The following is a 23,157-nucleotide window of genomic DNA, read 5'->3' as shown; positions in this document are numbered from 1 at the left end:
CGTAGGTCATTACAGTTAATTACCTAATAACATGCAGTTACGTGAATAAGGCGAAGTGAAGTGCCAGCTGTGCAGTTAATACTCCAACAAGCTCATCAACAAATGAATGAATTCTTTTGATCACATGAGCGAAGGAGATACACTATCTCATATTCCACGTAGGCGATAGAGATGTGAATATCTTTACTAAGCCTTTAGGAAACGCTCTTGCAAAGGTACATACATATAAAGTAAAATTTGTGTTGTAAAAATAAACATCAAGATCGTGACAAAAATAAATTTATTACAGGTTATTATTTCATTTATTTTAAAACCAACTGAACCAGACCACGTTGCATTGTTTACTTATTTTACAATTACAATGTAACTTTTTCTATGCGATAACAATATCTATTGTCAATAATTTTCCACACCATTTTAAAATAATCAACGACTGAAAGTCCTTGAGCACAATTTATGGAGAAAACAATGTATCTTTCAAGATTTTAGACATCCATATTTATTATTATTTATTCATACTTATTCTGTAATTTATATAGCTGTTGGTTCTCCGAAAATAACTAAGTAATATGCCACAGGCTCAACCGATGCGCCGCGGCGCCTTGATTTTCATAATATCATCGAGATCGTCCATTCGCGTACCGTCTCACTAAGCAAATTTTTCAGATTCAGTAGTTACACGAAAACATGAAATGCCCAGTTTTTCAGTATCTTTTTACACGAGTTGATCTTATTTTAGTTTTATTATAACAGATTCGGTGCCAGTGACAACGCCTGTGATAAAAAAATTCTTAATCCTACACGTGACACGCATGTGTGTCAACAGAATTCGTACTCCTATGCCAGTGACACTCATTCGTGACTGATCATTTCAGCCTGCATAGCGTAAGACATTGGTTATACGCTCAATATGGCGTCAGTTCAGTCCATCATACTGGTTTTTTGTCATTCAAAATGGTTTGGCGAATATTATTGAGTACACTTAATTTTCATCTGTCCGTCCGTCAGTTCGAGGTTACACGATAATTGTCTCGTCATCGTCATTAACACCAGAATGATGGAACTGAAGCCAGAATTAACGTGTAACCGATGTCTAAGGGCTTAGCGGAACGTTGCCGTAGCTGATCGTGTTAATGCTGTGCCTCAACATCCTGCTGTAAGTGTGCGTAGAGTGTGGCCGGTCGATTCCCGGCGGCCATTCGTCCGGCAAAGTCCGGCCGGCGGCTCGGCCGTGCCGGGCCCAATAGAGCATCGAGGACATTTCGAGGCGCCCAAACGTCTGCCGCGCCATTGCCAGAGCCCACTGGCGAAAGGGGAGAGTCCGTTGTGGCGCGGATCACTGAGGCGCGGTTGTCGCCTGCAAAATAAGAATTTTTAATCCTGCTAATATAAATGCCAAAGTTTGTGAGTATGTGTATGTTGTACCTCCTTCATTGATGAAATTTGGTATGTGATAGCTGGATATCTGGACTAACACATAGTTTCCTTTTTATCCCGATATTGCATTGCCACCGAAATTATCTAGAAATCTAATCCGATCGTCATAACATTTGGCACTGTTGTTTATAATGCAACATAAGACCACAATGTGATTTTTGGGCATTCCCACAGAAAGTTAGTAATCCCGGAATTCCAATTCAATTGCTGGATCGTGCGAAGCTGCGGGTAAACAGTAGTGCTGACATAAACTGAGTAGTCTTAGTTTCAGAGATTGATGCCAACTTTACGAAAATACAATACCGTCCTTTGTCAAGTATCATGTTTGCAATGATTTACTGTACAACTACAAGAATTGCTGGATCGTGCGAAGCTGCGGGTAAACAGTAGTGCTGACATAAACTGAGTAGTCTTAGTTTCAGAGATTGATGCCAACTTTACGAAAATACAATACCGTCCTTTGTCAAGTCATGTTTGCAATGTTTACTGTAAACTACATAGAAAGTAAAATTTTAAACTTTACGTACTTCTACAAAAATCTTGTGTTTAGCACAGTTAATGCTGAACGCTTATAATGTAATGACTAGATTGTTTTAATTAGTCTTATTTAATTTGAGGTGTCCACACAGTGAATCTGTAATTCAATTTCAACAATGTATGAACATGCTAAATTTTATCAGATTAATTTTAGCATAGTCCAGCATTAACGCGTTCACTGCCACCTGACTTCCACAGGTGCCACCGACGCACATGTGCGTTCAAAATGTATGAATTTATGACAGCGGCACTGGGCGAAGTTCCGGAAACGCATATATGCGTCGGTGGCAGTGAATGCAGTCAGCTAGATTAACTGCTAACTCAGGCTTAAAAGGTGTCCAAATGTATGTTTAACAATTTGATTTTCAACCCTCGATTCTGCTATCGACTTTAGTGAACAGTTAGGGTTCTTAAAATAAAACCAAGTTCGTGGTTGTTCCGAACCACATAAGGCAAGTGGACAAGCGCTTTTAGTTTGCTCGCTCCACAACCCAAGACATTAGTAATCTCGACTCCGAGAGTGATCTGATTCACTAAATCCAGCTCCGGTATTACCGATTCCGCTTATCGACTCCGATGCCTTTATTGAATCCGGTTCTTTTGTTTGAGCGACCATTAATTACAGCGACGGGTAATTAATTCAGTTCCGGCCGTTCCGGCTCGGTTCGGTGCCGAGGTTCTGAAGTACCGATTCGACATAATGACTCATTTGAATCTGAATCACTTCGGATATACTTACTACTGGCGTACCGGCTCACGGGAGCTGCTTTGAAATTCGAAATCCCTCGTCCTCTTACTAAATGCTATTAGTGTGAGTGGAAGTTCGAACAACGTAGTATAAGACCGGGACCCGACGGGATGTGGTTGAACAAACTGTTGAATTTTAAGTTACTTAACAGAATTCTATTCTAGACCACTAACTTGTTTTCGTCTTTTTCGTTTTTTATGGCAGTCGATTTTTTATACCCCCTACTTACTGTCGGAGGGATGGTTATTGTGCGCGCGGCATTCAAGCAGCGTGCGCAGGAGTGCGCGGTGCGCGGGCGACGCGGAGTGCGCGCGGATCAGCGCCTCCAGCTCGCTCCACACCTGCCGCCATTGCTCCTCGCGGCGACTGCTTGACTTGCCTCTGTTTATAACAAAATATCAATACGTAAAGAGAAAGTATTTTGCTGGAAGGCGTCTTTATTGTATATTTAAAAGGAAGTAATACTATAATATCGTCTTGAAATCTAACACTCAAATGTGAAAAAAAAACACCTCTTATTTTTTTATGATATTTTTTAGGAATATATCAATTAACTGCTACCTAAGACTGAAGAGCTGTTTACCTAAGATTAGATGGGAGCTGGGCCGTGGGGAATTCGTGTCGCGATTCCATGCCGAGCAGCGATAGGAGCACGTCGCGACACGTGTTCACTTCGTCGTCTGTCAACGTTTCTTGAACAACCAAGCGGGTCAGCGGTTCCATCACCTAAATACAACACGAACATGACTTATACATCATAATAAACTGTCAAAAATATGGTTAACAATAAGCCTGACATCGTGTAACTTGCACGTTAAGTCTATTCGCCGAAAGTTTATTAGTAATAGGAGTACGTCTCGGAATAACAACGTCGCTTAACTATCGCAAACTGTACGTAAAGCCGAAAAAATTAACTAACGCGAAAATCACTCAAATTAGATCCCTAGTTGACAGAGGCAAAATTACTGCAAATTAGCTCTAGTATGAGTATAACCTCCTTAAAGGAATAGGTCGAATTGGGCAGTTTCCTGTATAAAAACATATTGTTCTTTTTATTCCATCAGTCAGACAGAACATGTGGGAGACATATTTTTACAAATACAAAATTACTTAGCGCGTGAATGTTCTGGAGCGGGCGCTCGTGACGTTGGCTTTGTTTTATCCCATTACCAATCGCCCCAGTAGGTAGAATAGTATCAACTCACCGATCCCAAGTTGAAGACCAGCGTGGAGGATATAGTGAGAGGCCAGTAGGTGGTGTGTCTCTGGAGGCGGGCTTTAGCCCGCGCATTGGCACCTGCGCCGCGCAGCGGGAACAAACGGTTCTGCTGCATCAGGGCACCGAACTCTTTTATCCTAGAACATCGAGTAGGAAATTGGGAGATATGTTCGTAACGCAGTGTAGGCCCTCCGGCCAGGTAGAGTGACGGTCTGCGAGAGGCTGCTGGTAGAAGCTGGATGCGTCGAGCCGAGGACAGGGCGCAATCGCGCTCATTGGGGGAGGCCTATGTCCAGCAGTGGACTGCTATAAACCGATGAAGATGACATATTAAGATTTCGCAAAAAAAGTGGTTTTCAAGCTTTTTTGCTGACTTACTTTTTGACAAAAGGACGTAAGTGATATGGAAGGCTGTTTTGCTGGTAAACTTTTCACGTCGTTTTTTTTTTAAGAGACTGGTCTCCCCCCTTCCCTAGCTTTCTTTTTTTAGTAATGTCTACGAAACCCTACACTGAGCAGTTCCGACATGCTTTTGTCCTGGAAAAATTGCGGATCTCTACGTATACATACTACAAACTTAGTACATGTACTATGGAGATACGCTCTTTTGCTGGTAAACTCTCGCTGCTAGTATGCTTTTGGTCGTTTGGCACCGTAGCTCTTAAACGGGTGGACCGATATTTGAAAGCGGTTTTTCTCATTTGAAATCAGGTTTTCTAGCGATGTTTCTTAGATGTTTCATCAAAATCGGTTTAGCCGTTTCTGAGACATTGAACTTTGAAGTGACAAAGTCGGGGGTTATCTAACTTTTTGTTTGCAGTACAATTTTAAACTTACCTATAGTCAGTGACGCGGCCGCCGGCGCCCTCGGACAGGGCGGGCGGCTCGTCGTAGGGCGCGCGGCCGCCCAGCGCGCCCACCCACAGTTCGCCGCCCTGCGCTGCCAGGACGTGAGAGGCCGACCGACCGCCGCCTTTCCTGCGGTATAAGAACTTGGCGTTACTTTGCGGAGATGAATGACTACTTTGTACTTGGACGAATTTAAGTAAATTAAATTTGGTATGTAGATAGCTGGACATCTAAAATAACACATTGGCTACTTTTTAATCCCGATATTCTCACGAAATTTTAGAAATTTGATATTGTCGCTGTTGTTTACAACGCAACGTAAATAACTACCACAATGTAATTTTTGGGACTTACCGTTGGAATTGAGTAAAATCCCGTAATTTCGATTCAAATGCCGGATTAATGAATTAATGGAACATGAGGTTACTTCGATAGTTTTTAAATTACTCTAAAATCTCTATAGTACGGGCAGTCGAAGAAACTGAATCACCTACCAGGGTGGAACCTTATATAGTGCTACTAATGTCATGTTGACATCCCATACATTTGCCAACGAAATCATAGCAAAATTGATTATGAAAAGGTTACACCCTGGTTCGTGACTCAGTTTCCTCGATTGTACGGTCTCATCATTATATCAGCCGTAGGCGTAGGACGTCCACTGTTGGACATAGGTGTCCCCCATAAACCTCCAGTCGCTTCGGTTGGAAGCGGCCTGCATCTACCGTGAACCCGTGGCTTAAGGTCACAGCTCATTAGAGCCACCCGGTACCTACCCGGCACCCGACCCGCACCGCCTCGCCGCGAGCGGTTAGTAGCGCTCACTAAGTCTATCAACTCCGTAGCTTCATCGGATCGCCTCTCTCGTGAAGTTCTCACGCGCGGACGGCGAGTGGACCGTTGCGATAGTTGCGATGCGGCGCTAGTGACTACTCGGAAATTCGTGGACCACGCGAGGTCCACCCGTCGACCACCTGTCGACAACGAGTGGACGCTGAACGACGAGGTGCTGGTCGGGTGCCGGGTGGCTCTAATGAGCTGTGACCTTTAACCACGGTCTATACGGTCTATGAGGCACAAACACACTAGGTTACCTTGGCATTTCGAGAGTGACGGAGCGTCCGTTGAGGAGGAAGTTGACGAGGCAGGCGGAGGGCCGCGAGGCCACGTCCGCGGGCGTCACACGCCAAAGGGGCCCGCTGCAGCCCCCCGCGCCGCCCTCCGCCCCTCGCGGCGTCCACCACCGGAGCACCACCTGATTGAAACAACCAATGGGGACTAGCATACATGTTTAGCTGTTTATACTTATCTCGAGTATGAGTATGCTACTAGTATATCTAACAAACGCGACCTGTCATTTTATCGGTCGTCGTATGTAAAATCTGGCTTAGGTCGACTCTGCCTACTGTCAACGTAGACCGAACGTTAGACGAACGACATCGTAATTCACGATTTATTGCAGCCAGGGCCTTTGGGAGAGGGCATCTGGGGTTCGGTTCACAATACCTAGAGGTTTTCGGCCATCCTCATTCATCGGTACTTCACCAGCACCAGTATTTGTCATAACAAAGCGTGCAAAAATATCTTTTACGGCTCTATTTCCAGGGCCGGTAGGACGTATCAGATATTTTTGCACGATCCGCCAATGGCAGATATTAATGCAAGTGACTGTACGTACACTAGTCGAATTACCGTGCCGATTTTTCCCCCGCAATAGTGACACGGAAATTCGACTCGAATGCACAGAAGAACGAGGGCCGCCATCCGTTTCCAGATCTGTCAGTGCGCTTAATCTAAAATAATTACCGCGTCGTTTTACGAGAAATAAAGTGAAACGGTATTCCGATGCCTTATTGTCTAACCCCCTTATTCATAAAACTTAACAAGCCTATGTTAACTAACAAATGCTTTGTCCCTTTCTAACAAATACAAATGTCGAAGTAACAGATAAGGACAAACGAATTTTAGCGGCATTTTAACTAAAATAGGTTTGATTGTCGTTTATGAATAAGGGGGTAACGCACTGCGAATCAATCCAGAGGCCGTATTGTCTAACGTTTCTGACGCACACGATCGCAATCAAATGACAGGTTTCCCATATAAAAACTGTCATTTGATCGCGATTGCAAGCGTCAGAAACGTTAGGCCATACGGCCTCAGGAAGCATACACTTAGGGTAAATGAAAAATGTCAGACGCAATTTAACTGATATGTCAAAAACTCACGGACTCTGTAGCCTCCGCGGCAGTCTGTGCAGCCCTAAGACCCGCGTGGGCCTCTGCAGAGTGTATAATCTCTACATCGTAATTAGCACTAGAACTTGCATTTTGTTCTTCCTGTAAAAAAAAAAAAATTTGTTAGCCTGTGATTATTACATACCAGTAGCGAAACGTCCATACAACTCTATTCCCACCGGCTTGCTCAATATGTATTTACAAAATAGAACAGAAATAGAATAGACATACAAAATGTATGAAAGAAAAGCGATCTTTGCTTCGGCTTTACCACTGAAATATCTGACGCCACGCCACTGTTACATACCACATTTCATCTAAATCCAGACGGATTATTCTAGTCGTTTTAGCGTGCAGGAAAAGCAAACGAAAATTTCCAAAAGAAATTCCCAAAAATTACATGTACATAGGTCTTTATTTACGTTAAATATCATAACTCTATACCTTATATAATTAAATATTTTATCCCGATCTCTTAGGAGTATCAGGATAATAAGTATGTGTTATTCAATAAGTTGACTTATTCCAGAAGTCCAGATAATATCTGTGTATCAAATTTCAACCAAATCCGTCCCATCGCCTCTGAGTGAAGGAGAAACAAACACACACACGCACATACTTATAAACTTTCGCATTTATATTCGTAGGATTCGTAGCGTGTAATTTCCATTACCTTCATTGGTATTCCAGTGACTGTGGTTGTAACTAGTTTGTAGTGCGGCAACACCAGGCGTCCGAGCAGTGTGGCGAGGGCACTTGCCCGCGACACTATCACTTCCACACCCATCAAACCGTTACCCATCTGAAAAATTAGTTAAAACATGAACACATTGGATTATCCTCGTGCCGTACAATGTACAATATAATGATAAGAATTAGTTAGATAGATAGATAGATTTATTTATTACTTAAGCCCTCATGTTCTGAGAGGAGGCCTGTGCCCAGCAGTGGGACGTATATAGGATGGGATGATTTATTACTTAGTGAAAATTACTTTACATTCCATGCAAAATGTCAATACAATTCACTAAAAGATCGTCAAAAATAAAATCAATGATCCAAAATATCCAAATAAAATAAAAAACATAAATTTTACAAAAATACTAAAATAATAATATGTCAATGAGTAAAATCATGTCAAATACACACATATTCCATGGTTAAATCAAAACATGCAATGATACACAATAAGTTCAAAGGAATTACAGACCTATGACAATGTTACTGTTTATTTTGTTTCCCAATGAGAATAATTATGTTACATCCCGTTTATTAATAGATTAACCCTTTATAAGGCAGAGACGATTTAGCGACCACATGCATTGATTTGGAAATTCTACCTTATTCTTTTAGTAATAAGTTACAATATTCATTGTAATTATTGAAAATACTACTAGCTTTAAAAACATCGTTTGCTAGGTATGTATTCGATAGCTGCTTTTGATTCTGTGGTAGTATGTTCCAATAAATGGGGCCTTATAAAGGCTCAGGTTTTACTAATAACTCATAGGATTTATGTGTATGTGTGTGCGTGCGTGCGTGCGTGCGTGTGTATGCGTGTTGGTCAGTGTCAGGATTAGACATTATTTATTCCTTACCTCAGTTAAAGGTTGGTTGTTGACCCTGGTCTCAGCCTTTTCTGGAGTGACATTTATGATAACTAGATGGCAGTATTGGATGGGATATGCCCTAAAAAATATTAAACAACCATGTAGAGTATCTTGTATTGAGAAAAACTAAAGGAAGTATGTAGATATTGTATAACCCTTGTTCCTATTAAATATTGACCCGGATAACTCACGTCTTAAATCGAGTTTAGCTCGACATGTTTCGGGCTAATCCGTAGGTAGCCCTTCGTCTTCGGAGCAATGCGACTCAGCGTGTTGCAGCAGCCGCTGAGTCGCGTTGCTCCGAAGACGAAGGGCTACGGATTAGCCCGAAACATGTCGAGCTAAACTCGATTTAAGACGTGAGTTATCGGGGTCAATATATTTAATATGAGAGAGTCTCACGGTAGTATCATGTTCAAAACCCTTGTTCCCCATAAGTAACCATGAAACCATCTTAAATAACCAGCACTGGTAGGGTCAAAAATATTCCCTAACTTAATTAGGCCCTGCAGCTTCACCGGTTATTGCTGAGGCGCGCACTTCGCTGGCTCGGTTCGCGCGTTATGATCGCAATTGCACCTAACACCCTTTACTTCGCTTGTTGTCGTATCTAATTTTCCGGAAACTTCATTGACAGTAAAAGTGACGAATGACATTACCCAAATCACTTTGAAGAAGGAAATATTTACCCCAAGTTTGCTGGTTATTAAAGATAGTTACGTACGGGGAACAATGTACTTCTAACTCCTTATTGTACATAAAGCACATGGAATTAACAGGTAATAAGAGAAACTGATGAACAAAGGCAAACTTATCCCTTAAAGACATGGTAGGTAGTGGCAATGACTTACTGAGTTTGAGCAGTACTGGTTGACTCAGATGTTGTAGTTGGTTGTGACGAAGCCTTCTTGTTTTGCTGTATTAAGGCATTTAAGGCTATTTCAGCTAAACTTCTGATTGAATCATCATCCCTGGCACTAGTAATGCAGATGATTCGACCCCTGTAATGATACTACAGTTAAAATTCTATTCAACACAAGTTCAATTTTAGTGTGCAAGTGTGCATGTGTTTCTTTAACACTAAAATTTAAAGTGCTTGATGGATTTGGATGAAGTTTGGTATGTCAATGTGTTGTATTTTGTGAAATATGTTGCCAATCCACCATTTTCTTCATTTTATTTCTATAGATTTTTCTATTTCATTACTTGCCACCTTTCCAAGCTGCCATGATTAACTGGTCAGACTATTATTACCTATTTTGAAACAGTGCTTCCGAATTAGGCCTAGAGGATTGTGTGGGGGATGGTTCACTCAGTGCCTCTATCGCAGCACACAGGCCGACCACGTCACCACCGGCGCCGCGGCGGACCGCGCCAACCAGGCATAGCCCATTTAATATCTAAAAAAAAAAACAATAACTGAAGTTGGGCAAAGTGTTATATTAAGAAACAGGCACCTCCTGTAGCCTTGCAAGAGTTCCTAATCTGTGAATTAAAACTACCATGAGACAGATTAAAGGTGCGGCCAAACCGCTGCTTAAAAAACGGTAACGGTACGGAATCGCAGTGACGCATCGTATGGCACCGTTTTTTTTGCATGCTTTCAACACCGCTGCTTAAACTACGCAAACGGTGCGGAATCGCAGTGACGTGCCGTATACGTCACGACTTTTGTTCGATAAAGACCTGAAATTTACGACACGTCACTGCAATTCCGTATTAAAATAGCAGCGGTGTGGAGAGCATGCGATAAAAATGGTGCACATAGGTACGGTGCGTCACTGCGATTCTGTGCTGTAATCGTTTTTTAAGCAGCGGTTTGGTCGCACCTATGAATACAAGGAGACTTTGATGCAAAAAAAATTATTGTGTGTTAATATGTCAAATACAGTGAATTTTCATCTTCCATTTAATTCTATAAAATATGTATGTATGTATGTATGTATGTAAATATCTACTTTATTGTACATAAAACACAAAATAATACAAAAGTAAACAACAAAACCAAAAGAGTACACAGGGGAACTTATCCCTAAAAGGGATCTTTTCAAGCTAACCTAAACTAGAAAGGAAAACTCGAAGAAAATAAATATCTTTACTTACAAAGTTTCTAGTGATACAATGTCGTTAAAAACAACGGTGGGTTCATTGAGATGTGAATATAATAAGTATGATACATTACGATTGGCATTCAAATGTAAGTACCTAGTGATTTGAATCCTGGGACTGTCACTATGATGGACCTGGGGTTCATATATTCATACTAAAAATACCAGGATTGGTTTCACTTAATGTAAGTTTGGAACAACAGAGTGATCGAGATAAACAGCTTTGTCTACAAGATAATGATCTTGATTCCATTGAAAAGTACTTTAAATAAGTTAAGATGATGATGACTTGTTTTGCCTCTCTATCCACGAGAATCATATAAAGTATAATATTTTCACATGTTATATATTATGTCAAAGCTTAATCTGGATGGTTATCAGCAACCAACTCTCTTAATTTTGGTATTGATTAAAAAACACTTATTTGCAGTGTTGCCTTTTGGGAAAAAAAATCTGGACAATTGGAGAGACGGTCAGGTTTCATTCCAATTCAGGTCATCAAAAGTCTACTTATTTGTGGGGTGGCAAGTCTGCTTATTTGTGTGTCTCAGCTTAGTAATAATTATTTTTACATTTATTATTATAGTCTTAGTAGGATTTGCTATTGTGGTCTTTTAAATACATACAGTCAAAACTGTTTATAATGACATCAAAGGGAAAGCAATATTTGGTTGTTGAACATGGTTGGTTGTTATAACTGGTGTTGCTGTAAACAGTTTTGACCATATTTTTGTCTCTGGTACTTTACTTACATGAGTTAAATTTTGTTGTGCTGCTGCCCAAGTGTTAAGAATGTGCGCTGCTGAATCGCTAACAACAAAACGGACCTAAAACAATAAAACAATAACACAATACAACGATAAGGATACAATGTAAAAACAAACATAAGCTGTTTACTTAAAACATTAAAATGATGTACATTACCAGTTTTCCTTCAGGAAATAAATCCCAGACAATTCGGCAGTACTCTACTGCTGCTTCTACACTGCATGTCCACAATGATTTGCAAACAGGGGGCAAAGGCACGTAACCAGGACCCCGGCTTTTGGATACATCAAAGTCGATTGGATTGTCTGACGATATGCCGAAGTATGGCGTATGATCAAGCACAAAAATAGTCTTATGATTTGTTGGGAACATCTTAGTTATCATAAGCAAGGCAGCACCATATGTATAAAGATATTACCGCATGTTTTAAAACAATTTTTACTATGTTTACCTACAGTACAGCACAAAAGTGACAACTTTTTGATTTTGAGATCTATTTTGTGACAGTGACAGATATTTTTTTAAAGTTGTCATACTATAAATTCAAAACCCCTAAAAAAGATAGTTACACCGAATCATAGACCTATAACACCTATGGACTGGAAATACCTACAAAATACGCGTGCAAGTTTCGTAGTAGCCCTGCGGAAATATTGATGATAAGGAAAAAATTAAATATGTGCGACTATTTGTCGGAAAAATAATAATTGAGGTTTATTAATTACTTTGCAATGTCTATTAACAGGTTAGAAAAAATAACGGCAAATAAATCATTTTTTATTATGGCCACAACAATCACAAGAAAAAAATTGATTATGAGTGAAAAGCACCTGCCAAAAATGTATATATGGTGTTAAAAAAATCCTGTACGATAATTTAAACCACATTAAGGCTACTGATAACTAATACGATACAAGTGGAAAAACATGTAACCGAACGTGCAAAAGAAAGTTAGGCTTGTTTCAGAGACTTGCACGAATTAGTAGCGCGTGATTACCTTGTGCTGACTGAATTAAGCAAAAACAACGTTTTAAATGCCCTTTATTTGTAAAACAACGAAAATAAAACAAATTTTATTATATTTAAGGTTTAAGGTTTAAGATCATTTAATCTCATAAATAATTGTACAATTCACTTACATGAGACAAACATAAAATAACTAACATAAATTTGTTATAAGCGCTCAAATACATTAAGTTATTAACAAGAAAAAGGGTACTTTGACAATAATAATCGGGTGCCGCTCGCACTGCATGTAGCGAGCGACAATAGTAGTAAAACAAGATATACATGGAATCGTTATAACTAGATACGGCATACGTACGCCAAACGTAGTTCAGATTACATATGTCGTCAACTATCTCATGTTACAAATATCGAAAAAAGCGAATGTGATAACGTCTAAAGTTGTGTTGAACTGCGACTCTTCATAATGAAACAGATGTCCAGTTTCTTATGCCGTGGATTTCATATCAGCGCCTATGGCGTCGAACTATTTCCGCCGTAATACATAATTTTTAGGGAATCTGTAAAATTAGAACAGCCATCAGTCAAAAACCATGGACGAAATGTAAAGTTATTTTAGTTCTACTTATGTCGATATTCAGCACAACACTTAAGAAGATTGACAATTTTACCAAATTCAATGTAACCAAAAATACAACGTTAAATGGTGAAAAATCTGCATATCTTTGAAGGAAATGATAAAAGCTTAAGAAAATTAATTAGCATTAAGTAAATATTACCATGAAATGGCACTATTTGATGTAATAACGGCAACTAACCTATGAAGAGTCAAAAACGGTTGATTTCTCGTTTTCCGAGAAGAACACTGTTCTATGGAACACAAAGGCATATTGCGTTTGCATCACTTGATGTCCACAAACCAAAACCAAATTTAAAAGTATTTTTATAACACTGTAAATCACCAAAAACTCAGTAGTATTAGTTTACTTGACAGTTCACGTACCACAAAGCCTCTGGCGCATAAGATGGCGGATGGCACGATGAAACATCACTTGCTCGTAGTGACAAACCATTAGCGAGTATAGAATAAATAAATGTCATGCCGTCTGTTTTTATATGCCGACACACCTTAGGAAGAAAGAGATAATACGTTTTTTTTATTTTTATATCGATTTCACACATATTTGCTTAACAAAATGTATCTATAGTAGAACAGGGCCCCTCCATGTGTTTACTTATTCTGAGCACCGAATTAATTTTGCAGTAAGGTTCATTTGTAATCGAATTCACGTTGAATAAAAATATTTTCAATAACACTAGAAATGAAATAAGTTTCAACGCTTGCTAATAAAAGAGAACCAAGAAATCTTAATGAATATTATTTTTTATATTTATTTCAATTCACATTACATTGTACATTTTATATAACCCCTAATCTCTCGGACATTATTTCTTTATGGCAACATTGAAATATCTAAAACCATTTGAGGCACATCTTAAAACGCGCTTTTGCGGTTAAGGTACCATCTACACGCGTTTAACTTTTTGTCTATGTTTGATTAGCCTCTCTCTTTCTATTCTCAAGAAAATGAAAGAGATCTACCATAAATTTTGACCATAAAGGACCCATCGTGTATATTCCCTGAACAATCGAAAGACATCGGACATGGACATCCCTACGGTGAATGTGAGAGAATGAGAAAATGGTGCATTCGTCGATCAAACCGGGCCACACATCCGAAGCCAGAAATTAAATTAACCACCATTTTGTTTATTTTCGCGTAAATAATTCTAATACTGGATACGATAGTGAATATTGTTACTACTCAGCCGCTTACTATAGTAATCGATCAACACTGGCAATGATTATAATATTAGGAATGTGCTATTAGCGTACCAGCGATCGGGCCCTTGTTGATTTTTGCAGACGGCTGCACCGCTTATAAACGTTTAGTGTGGAGCTAAGTGTATTGACATCGCAAAATAGCAGTGCCAGATAGAAGAATTGAGAGCAGAAGAAGTGGCCCGTTGCGATTCTGTCAACGACTCCTCAGGAAATCCAAAGGGAGCGATCCCCTGGTAGGTAGGTGTAGTGCAAATTTTGGTGATCGTGGGTTGTGTAATGAGCGTCGTGCGTCGAGTTTCTTGAATAACGGAGTGTCTGTTCAGGAAATATCGAAGAGTCGTGGGCGAGAGTCCCCAGTGGCGCGCCCGGCTAACATGAACCACACGTCCGCTGCGGACAGGCAGCACGACTCTAATGTAAACCAGGTTGAAGAGATGGAGACACAGGACGGTCAGTATAATCGGTTATTTTTTCATCGCTACCCTACGATACCCATCTGACATGTAAATGACGTATGTAGTAGCCAATTTATTATTCTAATGCATTTTTATTATTCAGTGGCTAATGATGGAATCAACGTCATTGTTAGTTTCGAATCTGTTGTTTTGTTCCATTTGCTTGTTTTAGACATTAGACAGGGGTTATTTTATCGAAGTGAGACATGAAATGTTAATATTTACACTGTACTTAACCTCAAATATAGTTCATATATGATTAGGATTATACTAGCAAGCTATTTGTTTAGGTGGAGTCAGTGTACTGTATTATGAGTTAGCATCAATTATTTTATTGTTTATTTGCATCTGGTGCATGTATTAAGAGGCTCATCTTTCTTTGTTCTAAAACTGCAAGTCGTGCTCTGGGTACAATACCTTCTAATTTTAGAATGCTTTGTGTTGAAATTTGGTGAATTATTCAAATTACATTTATGTAGGCATGATTTGTTTGTGGTACCATCCTTAAGTGTTGTATTTGCTTTTTATTATGGTCATCCTGCCATTTTCATTATAGGATATGTTTTGCAGTGTTTGAATTAGTCATTATGATGATTTCTAACTAATATAGTGTTATGTTGATTGTTCAGTTGGTGACACTTGATTGTTTTGGTCTTAAAGAAACATTATTAAATTTTGTGTCAAAATAAAAACAACACAACACTATTCCGGCACTACAACTTATCCACATTGTGTTTCAGTTCTAGTCTGAATGAATTAATTAGTACACCCTCCCTTCCACCTAGTACTAATCCAAGGTTTACTGTCAGCTATGACACAAACATTGCACACAGATACATCTAATTTTAGTTCAATTAATTAAAATATATAGGTCATTCATTACCTTCAAGGTGCATGCACCTATAGTATCTGTGCCATACCTACCTAATGAATATAGGTGGTACATACTAATGAAATGACATTAATTCTTGATAAAAATACATTATTAGATAATAGTCTTCACCCTTAATCAATATGCATTCCATAAAACCATGATAAGCCTTTAACATTATCAAAATATTAACTTAAACCCTGATGCTGGCATTGTCCTATTCGCCAGAAGCTTAACCTGCTGCGTCAGTCCTGTTACAGAACTCTCTATCCAAAGAGAATTCCCAAAATCTATTCTTATTTTTTTTTTCTATATTGAAAAAAGGAGATTCTGTTCAATATTTTTGTTTTCTATTTTAAATTCTAGGTTTTGTGCAGGGAATTGATGAGTCAGTCAATAAGTCACGATATATCTGTCTGTAGCATAATTTTGATAATTTAATAGATAGGCAGGCATATTTAACAAACACACTACCTATCTGGATTCTGGATATGACTTAAGTGGCTTATTGTAGTCAATAAAAAAATGACCATTATTGAAAGCCATGATTCATCCACTTGAATTTTGCTGGCCAACCTTTAAGAAATGCTCACTTTCATGTTGTTAACCAAACAATAACATTACAACACACCCACATTAGTGATAATTTCTTTATGTTTTCTTTTTGTAGTGGTTATTAGTGATCTTTTTATTCCAATATTCACCATGAGAGTTTGTTCTTCTTGTCCTAAGGTTAGATGTACAGTTGAGGAAAGTGAATCACATACCAAGGTGGAACCTTTTCATAATAAATTTTGCTATGATTTCTTTGGCAGATGTATGCAATCAAGATTTTACAACGATTTCAAAATAATGCCCTCAAAAATTTATGCTGTGCACCTTGGTTCACCAAAAACGAGGATGTGCACAAATATCTCAAAATGCCAACAATAAATGAAGAATTATCTTCTCATAGCAAATTATATAAAATACGACTCACAGCACACATAAATGAGCTTGCTCAAGCATTGGCCTTGGGTGACACTAACAAATGTTGTCTTAAGAGACTCAAAATATTGGATGCAGCAACGGATTGAACCCCAGAAGCCCCTCAACTGTGAAACATAGTTAATGAGGAAGAGAGTAGTCAATGGACTTCTCATTCCAAACTCCATACTACACACAACAGATTTGCTTATGGTTTAATGTACCAATTGCAGATGTTACTAAAACAAAAAAAAAGAAGATGTATGCAATATCAACATGCCATTAATAGCGCAAAGGTTCCACCCTGACACATGATTTAGTTTTTTCAACTGTACCTAAATTTCTTAAACATTTTAAATTGCTGTACCTAAATCTCACTAAGTCTTCAATCATTGGAGATTGTGATTGGACCTTGTGGTAAATGGGTCTGAGATCATTGATCTATTGAAAGACAATTATAGTGCTGTTTCATAACAGGCTTTTTACTTGTTCACTTAAAACAACAGCTTTATGATTTAGGAAATAAGACTAGATACAATTTTGTTTGTTCCCCAAAATATTCAAAGTTATCATCTCATCATCCAATCTAATTGATTTTATTGTGAAAAAATACTTAAAAGATACTTGCAGTTTTCTGCAATTGATTCAGTTCCATATAAAGAAGAACATTGTTTACAAGACAGGTATAGTATAGCCATACTTATTTAGTTTCTTTGATACCTACAATGTTATTGTTATATTATCTAGAAGTGATAAAGTTACTTCTTCCACTTTATATAGGAAATTAAGTTCTTGAATAAACTTTCAAAAATGTCAATTACATAATATAACTTTAAAACTAGTTGTCATCAGTATAAGACAAGGAATTTCTAAGAAAAGTTAATTATACTGTACAAAAATCCTTACTAATATTATAAGTGTAAAAGTGAGTTTTGTTTGTTTGTTATAATTTCACACCTTAACTATGTATTGAACCAATTGCCATGAAATATTGCATTCATCATATTTAAAGTTGTTGTGTTGTGAGAAATGAATGCTTCAAATACAAAGTCGCAGACAACAGCTACTATATCTTAAAACAATAACAAAGTAATATTTAACAAGGAATTATTGAGCATTTTATTACTTAAAATACAAACATTGGAACATAGAACCTCCTTTTTTGAATTTGGTTAAAAATAACATCAATTCAGTCACTTCTCTTCTTTATTAAAGGAGATTTAGAATGACTGTTTACAAACTCTTTTCATCAAAACATACTGGCTGATTATAGAACTTTGTTGTCATTGGCTTATGTCAAAAAATGACATAAAGAAAATGATCAGAACTTTCTTGACAAATAAGCAAAATATTTTATCAAAGGAATTTAAGTTTTAACTCATGCAAAGTTGTGCAATAAGTTAAGTTATTGTTTGAATGAAATTTGAGCAGTTATTGGAGTTTTTGAATACAGGTGTCAAAACTCCTACACAATTTGTTAGTGCTCGATCTAAGTTAGTGCTGTTATGTATTTTTTTTCTGCATACAGTAGATTTTCTCATAATTTAGGTTTGCTAGGGTAGCTTTACTTAAGAGTCTAAGACATATCTACTACTAAGCTACAAGTACTAAATACTACTAAGTTCGCCTTTGTACATTGTTTGTTTGTCAATTGTGTTTGATTACTTATTTTGTACAATAAAGAGTTTACATACATACCTACAAGTACTAAAATTCAAGTCATGTGGATGAAAGTAGCTTTCAAGATTTAAAACAGATAAGTTATTACATAACGCGTCTTGACTGACTGACTCATCAACGCCTATCCTAAACCCTTCGAACTTGAGTTGAAATTTTGCATAGTAGTTTCCTTAATGATTTCCAATTGTACAGATTCCCATTTCCACAGATTTATAATTGTACAGATTTCCATTTATACAGATTTTCAATTGTACCTACATATACGCATTTCTACAGATTCCCAAACTTAAGGATTCCCATTTATTTTCTACCGATTTTCAATTACAGTTTCCCATTTCTTTGGATTTATAATTGTACAAATACCCATTTTTACAAATTTCCAATAGTACAGATTCCCATTTATACAGATTTTCAATTGCACGGATTCCCAAATCTAAAAATTCCCAATTCTACAGATTTCCAATTATACAGTTCCCCATTTCTTTGGATTTATAATTGTACAGTACGTTTCTATAGATTTCTAATCATAGAGATTCCCATTTCTAAAGATATCCAATTGCAAGTTCCCATTTCTACAGATTTCCAATTGTACAGATTCCCATTTCGATAGATTTCCAATCGTACAGTTTCCCAATTCTAAAGATATCCAGTATTGTATTGTATGTACTTACTGTCTCTACAGTCTCTACAGATTCCCATCTAGAAATTCCCATCTCCAAAGATTTCCATATTTACAGATTCCCAATTTTATAGATATCATTAAAGGCCGCAGCATGCCCGCTTCGCTCATTTGACTCGCGCGGTCGCAGTTCTTCTTAATCACTGAATCTGTAGGCTGTACAAATGTTATACGAAGAATGTTATGAGTCTGAATTTGAGTTTATAGATTTCTAAATAGAGATATTTCAAGATACGCAGTTCATTTCCAATGTAGATTCCCATTTCGATAGATTTCCAATCGTACAGTTTCCCAATTCTAAAGATATCCAGTATTGTATTGTATGTACTTACTGTCTCTACAGTCTCTACAGATTCCCATCTACAAATTCCCATCTCCATAGATTTCCATATCTACAGATTCCCAATTTTATAGATATCATTAAAGGCCGCAGCATGCCCGCTTCGCTCATTTGACTCGCGCGGTCGCAGTTCTTCTTAATCACTGAATCTGTTCAGTTAGGAATCTGTACAAATGGGAATTATACGAAAAATTTGAACAGCTGTTATGAACTAGTTCAACCACTATAATAGAGTGGTTGTTCAAAAGTCCTAAAATTATTTGTTCTATGTCCGTGTTGTCTAGGTATTCCTCACCTGCCTCATGACCTTATGACTAATAATTGTGCACATGTAAATAAGCCATGTGTAAGTATAAACTGTATAAACCGTAATCAGCTATTTTTATTTACTCTTTTTATCACAGGCTATCTGAATGATCTGATAAACAAAAAATGCTTCAGTTTGTAATGATATTATTGTAATGTTTTACAGTGGAAACTGTAGATACTGCTACGGATAAGGATTGCGACGAAACTCTTCTTATGAAATGGTCCAACGGGGAGGTAGTCATGAGTGAGGTTACTAAGAACCAGGAAACCACATCGACTGCCATGGTTGTAAGTATCTTTTAGCCGAGTTTAGACTTGCAAGAAAAATCGTGCAAGTTGCATTACATTGCGAGGATGTAAAGCCAACGAGTTTGTAGTGCTCAATCGAGTGCCGCAATGAAATGTAACTTGCACGATATTTCTTGCAAGTCTAAACTCGGCTTTACACTATAAAGGGTGGAAAATTGAGATGTGGCAGCAATACTGGGTTAAGGCACTAACTTTAGTTAAAATGTTCAATTTTTAGTTGTCTACATACTGTTTAATTTTCTTTAAGCATAAAGGATTCATATTCGTAAAAAAACAACATGCGAAAGTTTCACTTTGCAAATTAGTACCCTACGAACTGTATGGAAAAGTTTTCTTTGATTTGTGGGTGTTCTAGTACCCACAAACCAAAGAAAACACATACATTATATCTGTGTTGGTGTGCAATAAAGAGTTATTGTATTGTATTGTAATCCTTGACAGAAATGGGACCGATTGGCATTAAAAAAAAAGTCAAATCTGTCGATTTTCTCGCTGACTGTACATTTTATCAAAAATCTGTGAAAATCTATTGTCATCACTCTAAAAGTTAGCAAAGGTCTCCTAAGAGCATTTTCGCGTAGCAGCAAGGGATCTAGTAGCTGCCCTTGCTGCCCCATCTCAACTTTCCACCCTGTATTGTCGCCATACTATAATCTCTAGCTGTTTACATCCATTTGAAGATTAGGTCGAGATAAGATTTCGATCGTAGTTTTATTACATACATATCCACAATCAATATATATTCCTGTCTAGTTAGCCTGTATTCAGGGCAGCAAACGTGAATGAGGCCTCCCAGTCTTAAAACTTCAATATTTACTGTCAAATTGTACGAATATGTGGATTTAATATTTGTATGTAACAATTTTACTATTCTTTGTCGATTGGCATATTAGTTCTGTGCACTTGCTGTAAGTATGCTTTTATTAAATACCTAGTCTTTGCCCTCGGCTTTGCACACGTAAACCATTAGGTCTAACGATTAAATTGAAATTCCGTGATATTGCAAAAGGTCCCGTGTATGTTAATGTTAAATTATATTAATGTAGCATAAAAAAATCCCGCGCAAAATTTCATGTCTAGTCTAGCCAGCTAGTGGTTGAAATTTTGGGATTTTATCTCAATCCCGTGGGAATTTGTATTTTGTGAGAGTCAAATCTTGCAAGTGAAATTTTGCCTCAAGTGCGTTTGTTACTCTATCACGCAAAAATGTTTGGACGAAGTCAGATGAAATTTGGTACGTTATGTTATGTTAGCTGTCTGGAATAATACCTACTTACTTTTTATCTTGAAATTCCCACGAGATCTATGTAAAATTCCAAAATATTAACCACTAAGTTTAGGGACTTAATTAATTGGAGTAAATTTTTGGAAATTCGATTCGACTGCCAGATCTTGTAGTTTACACGAGTGAAGCCGCGGGCAAAGGCTATAGTTAGTTGTAAAGATAAGTAATGTTCAGTAGCAAACGTGATATCTAATTGTTCCGAATTAATCATGACCTTTACCTTATCAATGAAGGAAAACATAATTCCAATATGCGTGGGAATTGCGGCAAAAGCTTTCTCATTAATTGATCTTATTGAAACCTTATGCCTAGTAGTAGGAGTACCGGTCGATTGTCGATGATAGCGATGAATGAACAAGGTAGTTCAGCCTGAACTTTGTTCGTTCAGGAATCGAAAATATACACCGTCATTTCAAAGTTTAATATCTGAAAAACAGCCGAACTGTTTTTTAATAAACACTAGCTGTTGCCCGCGACTCCGTCCGCGTAGAAGTAAGAAAAATTGTTTACGTCCTATTCTCAGACCTACCGAATGTACACAAAAAAAAACATAGAAATCAGTCAAGCCGTTTTGGAGGAGTTTGGTTACAAACATTGTGACCTGAGAATTTGATATATGTATTAGATTTAGCTAAGAACCACCCGCAAGAAAACTCCCTTTTACAAAAAAAAAAACCGCATCGAAATTGGTCCATCCATTTGAGAGTTACGATGCAATAGACAGACAGACATTGGCATAAAACTTACAACAACTCTCTTTTTGCTTGGTTAAAAATATACCAACGTAATGATTTCTGTGAGTAAGTAAGTACCTTCCTCAATAATGAAAAGGTGCTGAGGAACGCGCATCCTTAGTAGCCTTAAAATTAGTGTCTGTGACATTCGGTTTAGGTTTCGGCGAGTTTCGGCCTTTAATTAGAGTATCGGTTTAGCTTCGACCGCGACAGAAAATATGCTGAAGTTCGGTCTAGGGTATTTTCGCGTGGTGTTCGGGAGCAATTAGGCGTAGTATGTTGCTCGGCCACCCCCGTATTTGTTATTTTTCTCTTTTTGTAGCTACAGTTGTTAGTCCACATAGAATCTGTAGAATCATTTTTAATTTTAGAGCTTCAAAAACTCATATTTACAAAAGAGAAAATGAACCGATGTACACACTAAATAGCCATAAAATTTTGCCCGAAACTAAAACACTAGTAACCGAAATTCGGTTTTAGTCGGAAATATTAGTTTCGGTCGGAACCTACTTTAAATAAAAGTCGAGCTAATAGAATTAATTGTTGCCAGGTTGTTTAAAACTTTTCTAGCCTAGTTAATTTTCTAACTAGAAAATATGAATGAACTTAATGTTACTAATCTTTAAAAACTTGATTCAGATTTTTTAAATCGTCAAGCTACCGTTTATTCTTTTAATAAATGATTACTGTAAATAACTTGTCTTGATCTCATTGAAACTTTGCAAATATTTCTTAAAAAATTCGGGTAGTTTCAACAGGTAGTTGTATAATTAGAAAAATTGAATTCAAACGTAGTGACATGTTGTTTGTTTTATACTAATAACGGTCGTTGGAACTGTCGGGGTTTGAAATGGTACAAATAAGTCGTAATAAGGTATTTTGTAAAATGTTGCCAGTTGCCACGGGCATGCCGTTTACAATGTTTAATTTATATCTGACGCTTTGCTATGTTGCAGAAAGATTTTATATTATTTTTAGACAAAGTATTTTATTCTGTTACCATGTTTTAGATAGTTTTGTGAATAGTGTTTACATAGAATTTGACGACGCAGACTCGACAGTAACAAGCCTTACGTTGCCGAGATGTTCAGAAGTATTTAAAATTTTTGTCGTTATTATGTTAGGCGCGCTTGTTTGCTTGTTATCGAAAATCAGTTTTAATACTAGTGTTATATATGTCCTGGTTATTAACCGTATTGTCCTTTTG

The 23,157-nt window shown here is 37.6% G+C and overlaps 2 protein-coding genes across 13 annotated transcripts in view; one reads left to right on the top strand and one right to left on the bottom strand.

Moving 5' to 3' along the window:
- Positions 1-262: 262 nt before the first annotated feature.
- asun (integrator complex subunit 13 asun) lies at positions 263-12,001 on the bottom strand. Its single transcript, XM_074089086.1, has 13 exons — positions 11,667-12,001; positions 11,495-11,569; positions 9,889-10,034; positions 9,486-9,635; positions 8,623-8,713; positions 7,698-7,826; positions 7,016-7,126; positions 5,885-6,045; positions 4,779-4,919; positions 3,928-4,078; positions 3,306-3,448; positions 2,952-3,103; positions 263-1,357 (listed from the first exon to the last, which is right to left on the bottom strand). The coding sequence occupies exons 1-13, from the start codon at positions 11,892-11,894 to the stop codon at positions 1,131-1,133; spliced, it is 1,905 nt and encodes a 634-aa protein (XP_073945187.1). The 5' UTR covers positions 11,895-12,001; the 3' UTR covers positions 263-1,130.
- A 2,135-nt stretch (positions 12,002-14,136) lies between these two features.
- Positions 14,137-23,157, top strand: part of LOC141428974 (ubiquitin carboxyl-terminal hydrolase 7-like) — a 31,122-nt gene continuing 22,101 nt past the window's right edge. For 3 of the 12 annotated variants that reach the window (XM_074089076.1, XM_074089073.1, XM_074089077.1), the window contains exon 1: positions 22,834-23,043. In XM_074089076.1, the coding sequence (XP_073945177.1) occupies positions 22,837-23,043 (207 nt within the window). In that variant the 5' untranslated portion in view covers positions 22,834-22,836. The other 9 variants (XM_074089079.1, XM_074089078.1, XM_074089075.1 and 6 more) reach the window with 8 other exon arrangements.

The sequence above is a fragment of the Choristoneura fumiferana genome, chromosome 6 (assembly GCF_025370935.1).
Source record: "Choristoneura fumiferana chromosome 6, NRCan_CFum_1, whole genome shotgun sequence".
Lineage (NCBI taxonomy): Eukaryota > Metazoa > Arthropoda > Insecta > Lepidoptera > Tortricidae > Choristoneura > Choristoneura fumiferana.
This window is presented reverse-complemented; position numbering and strand designations above follow the sequence as displayed.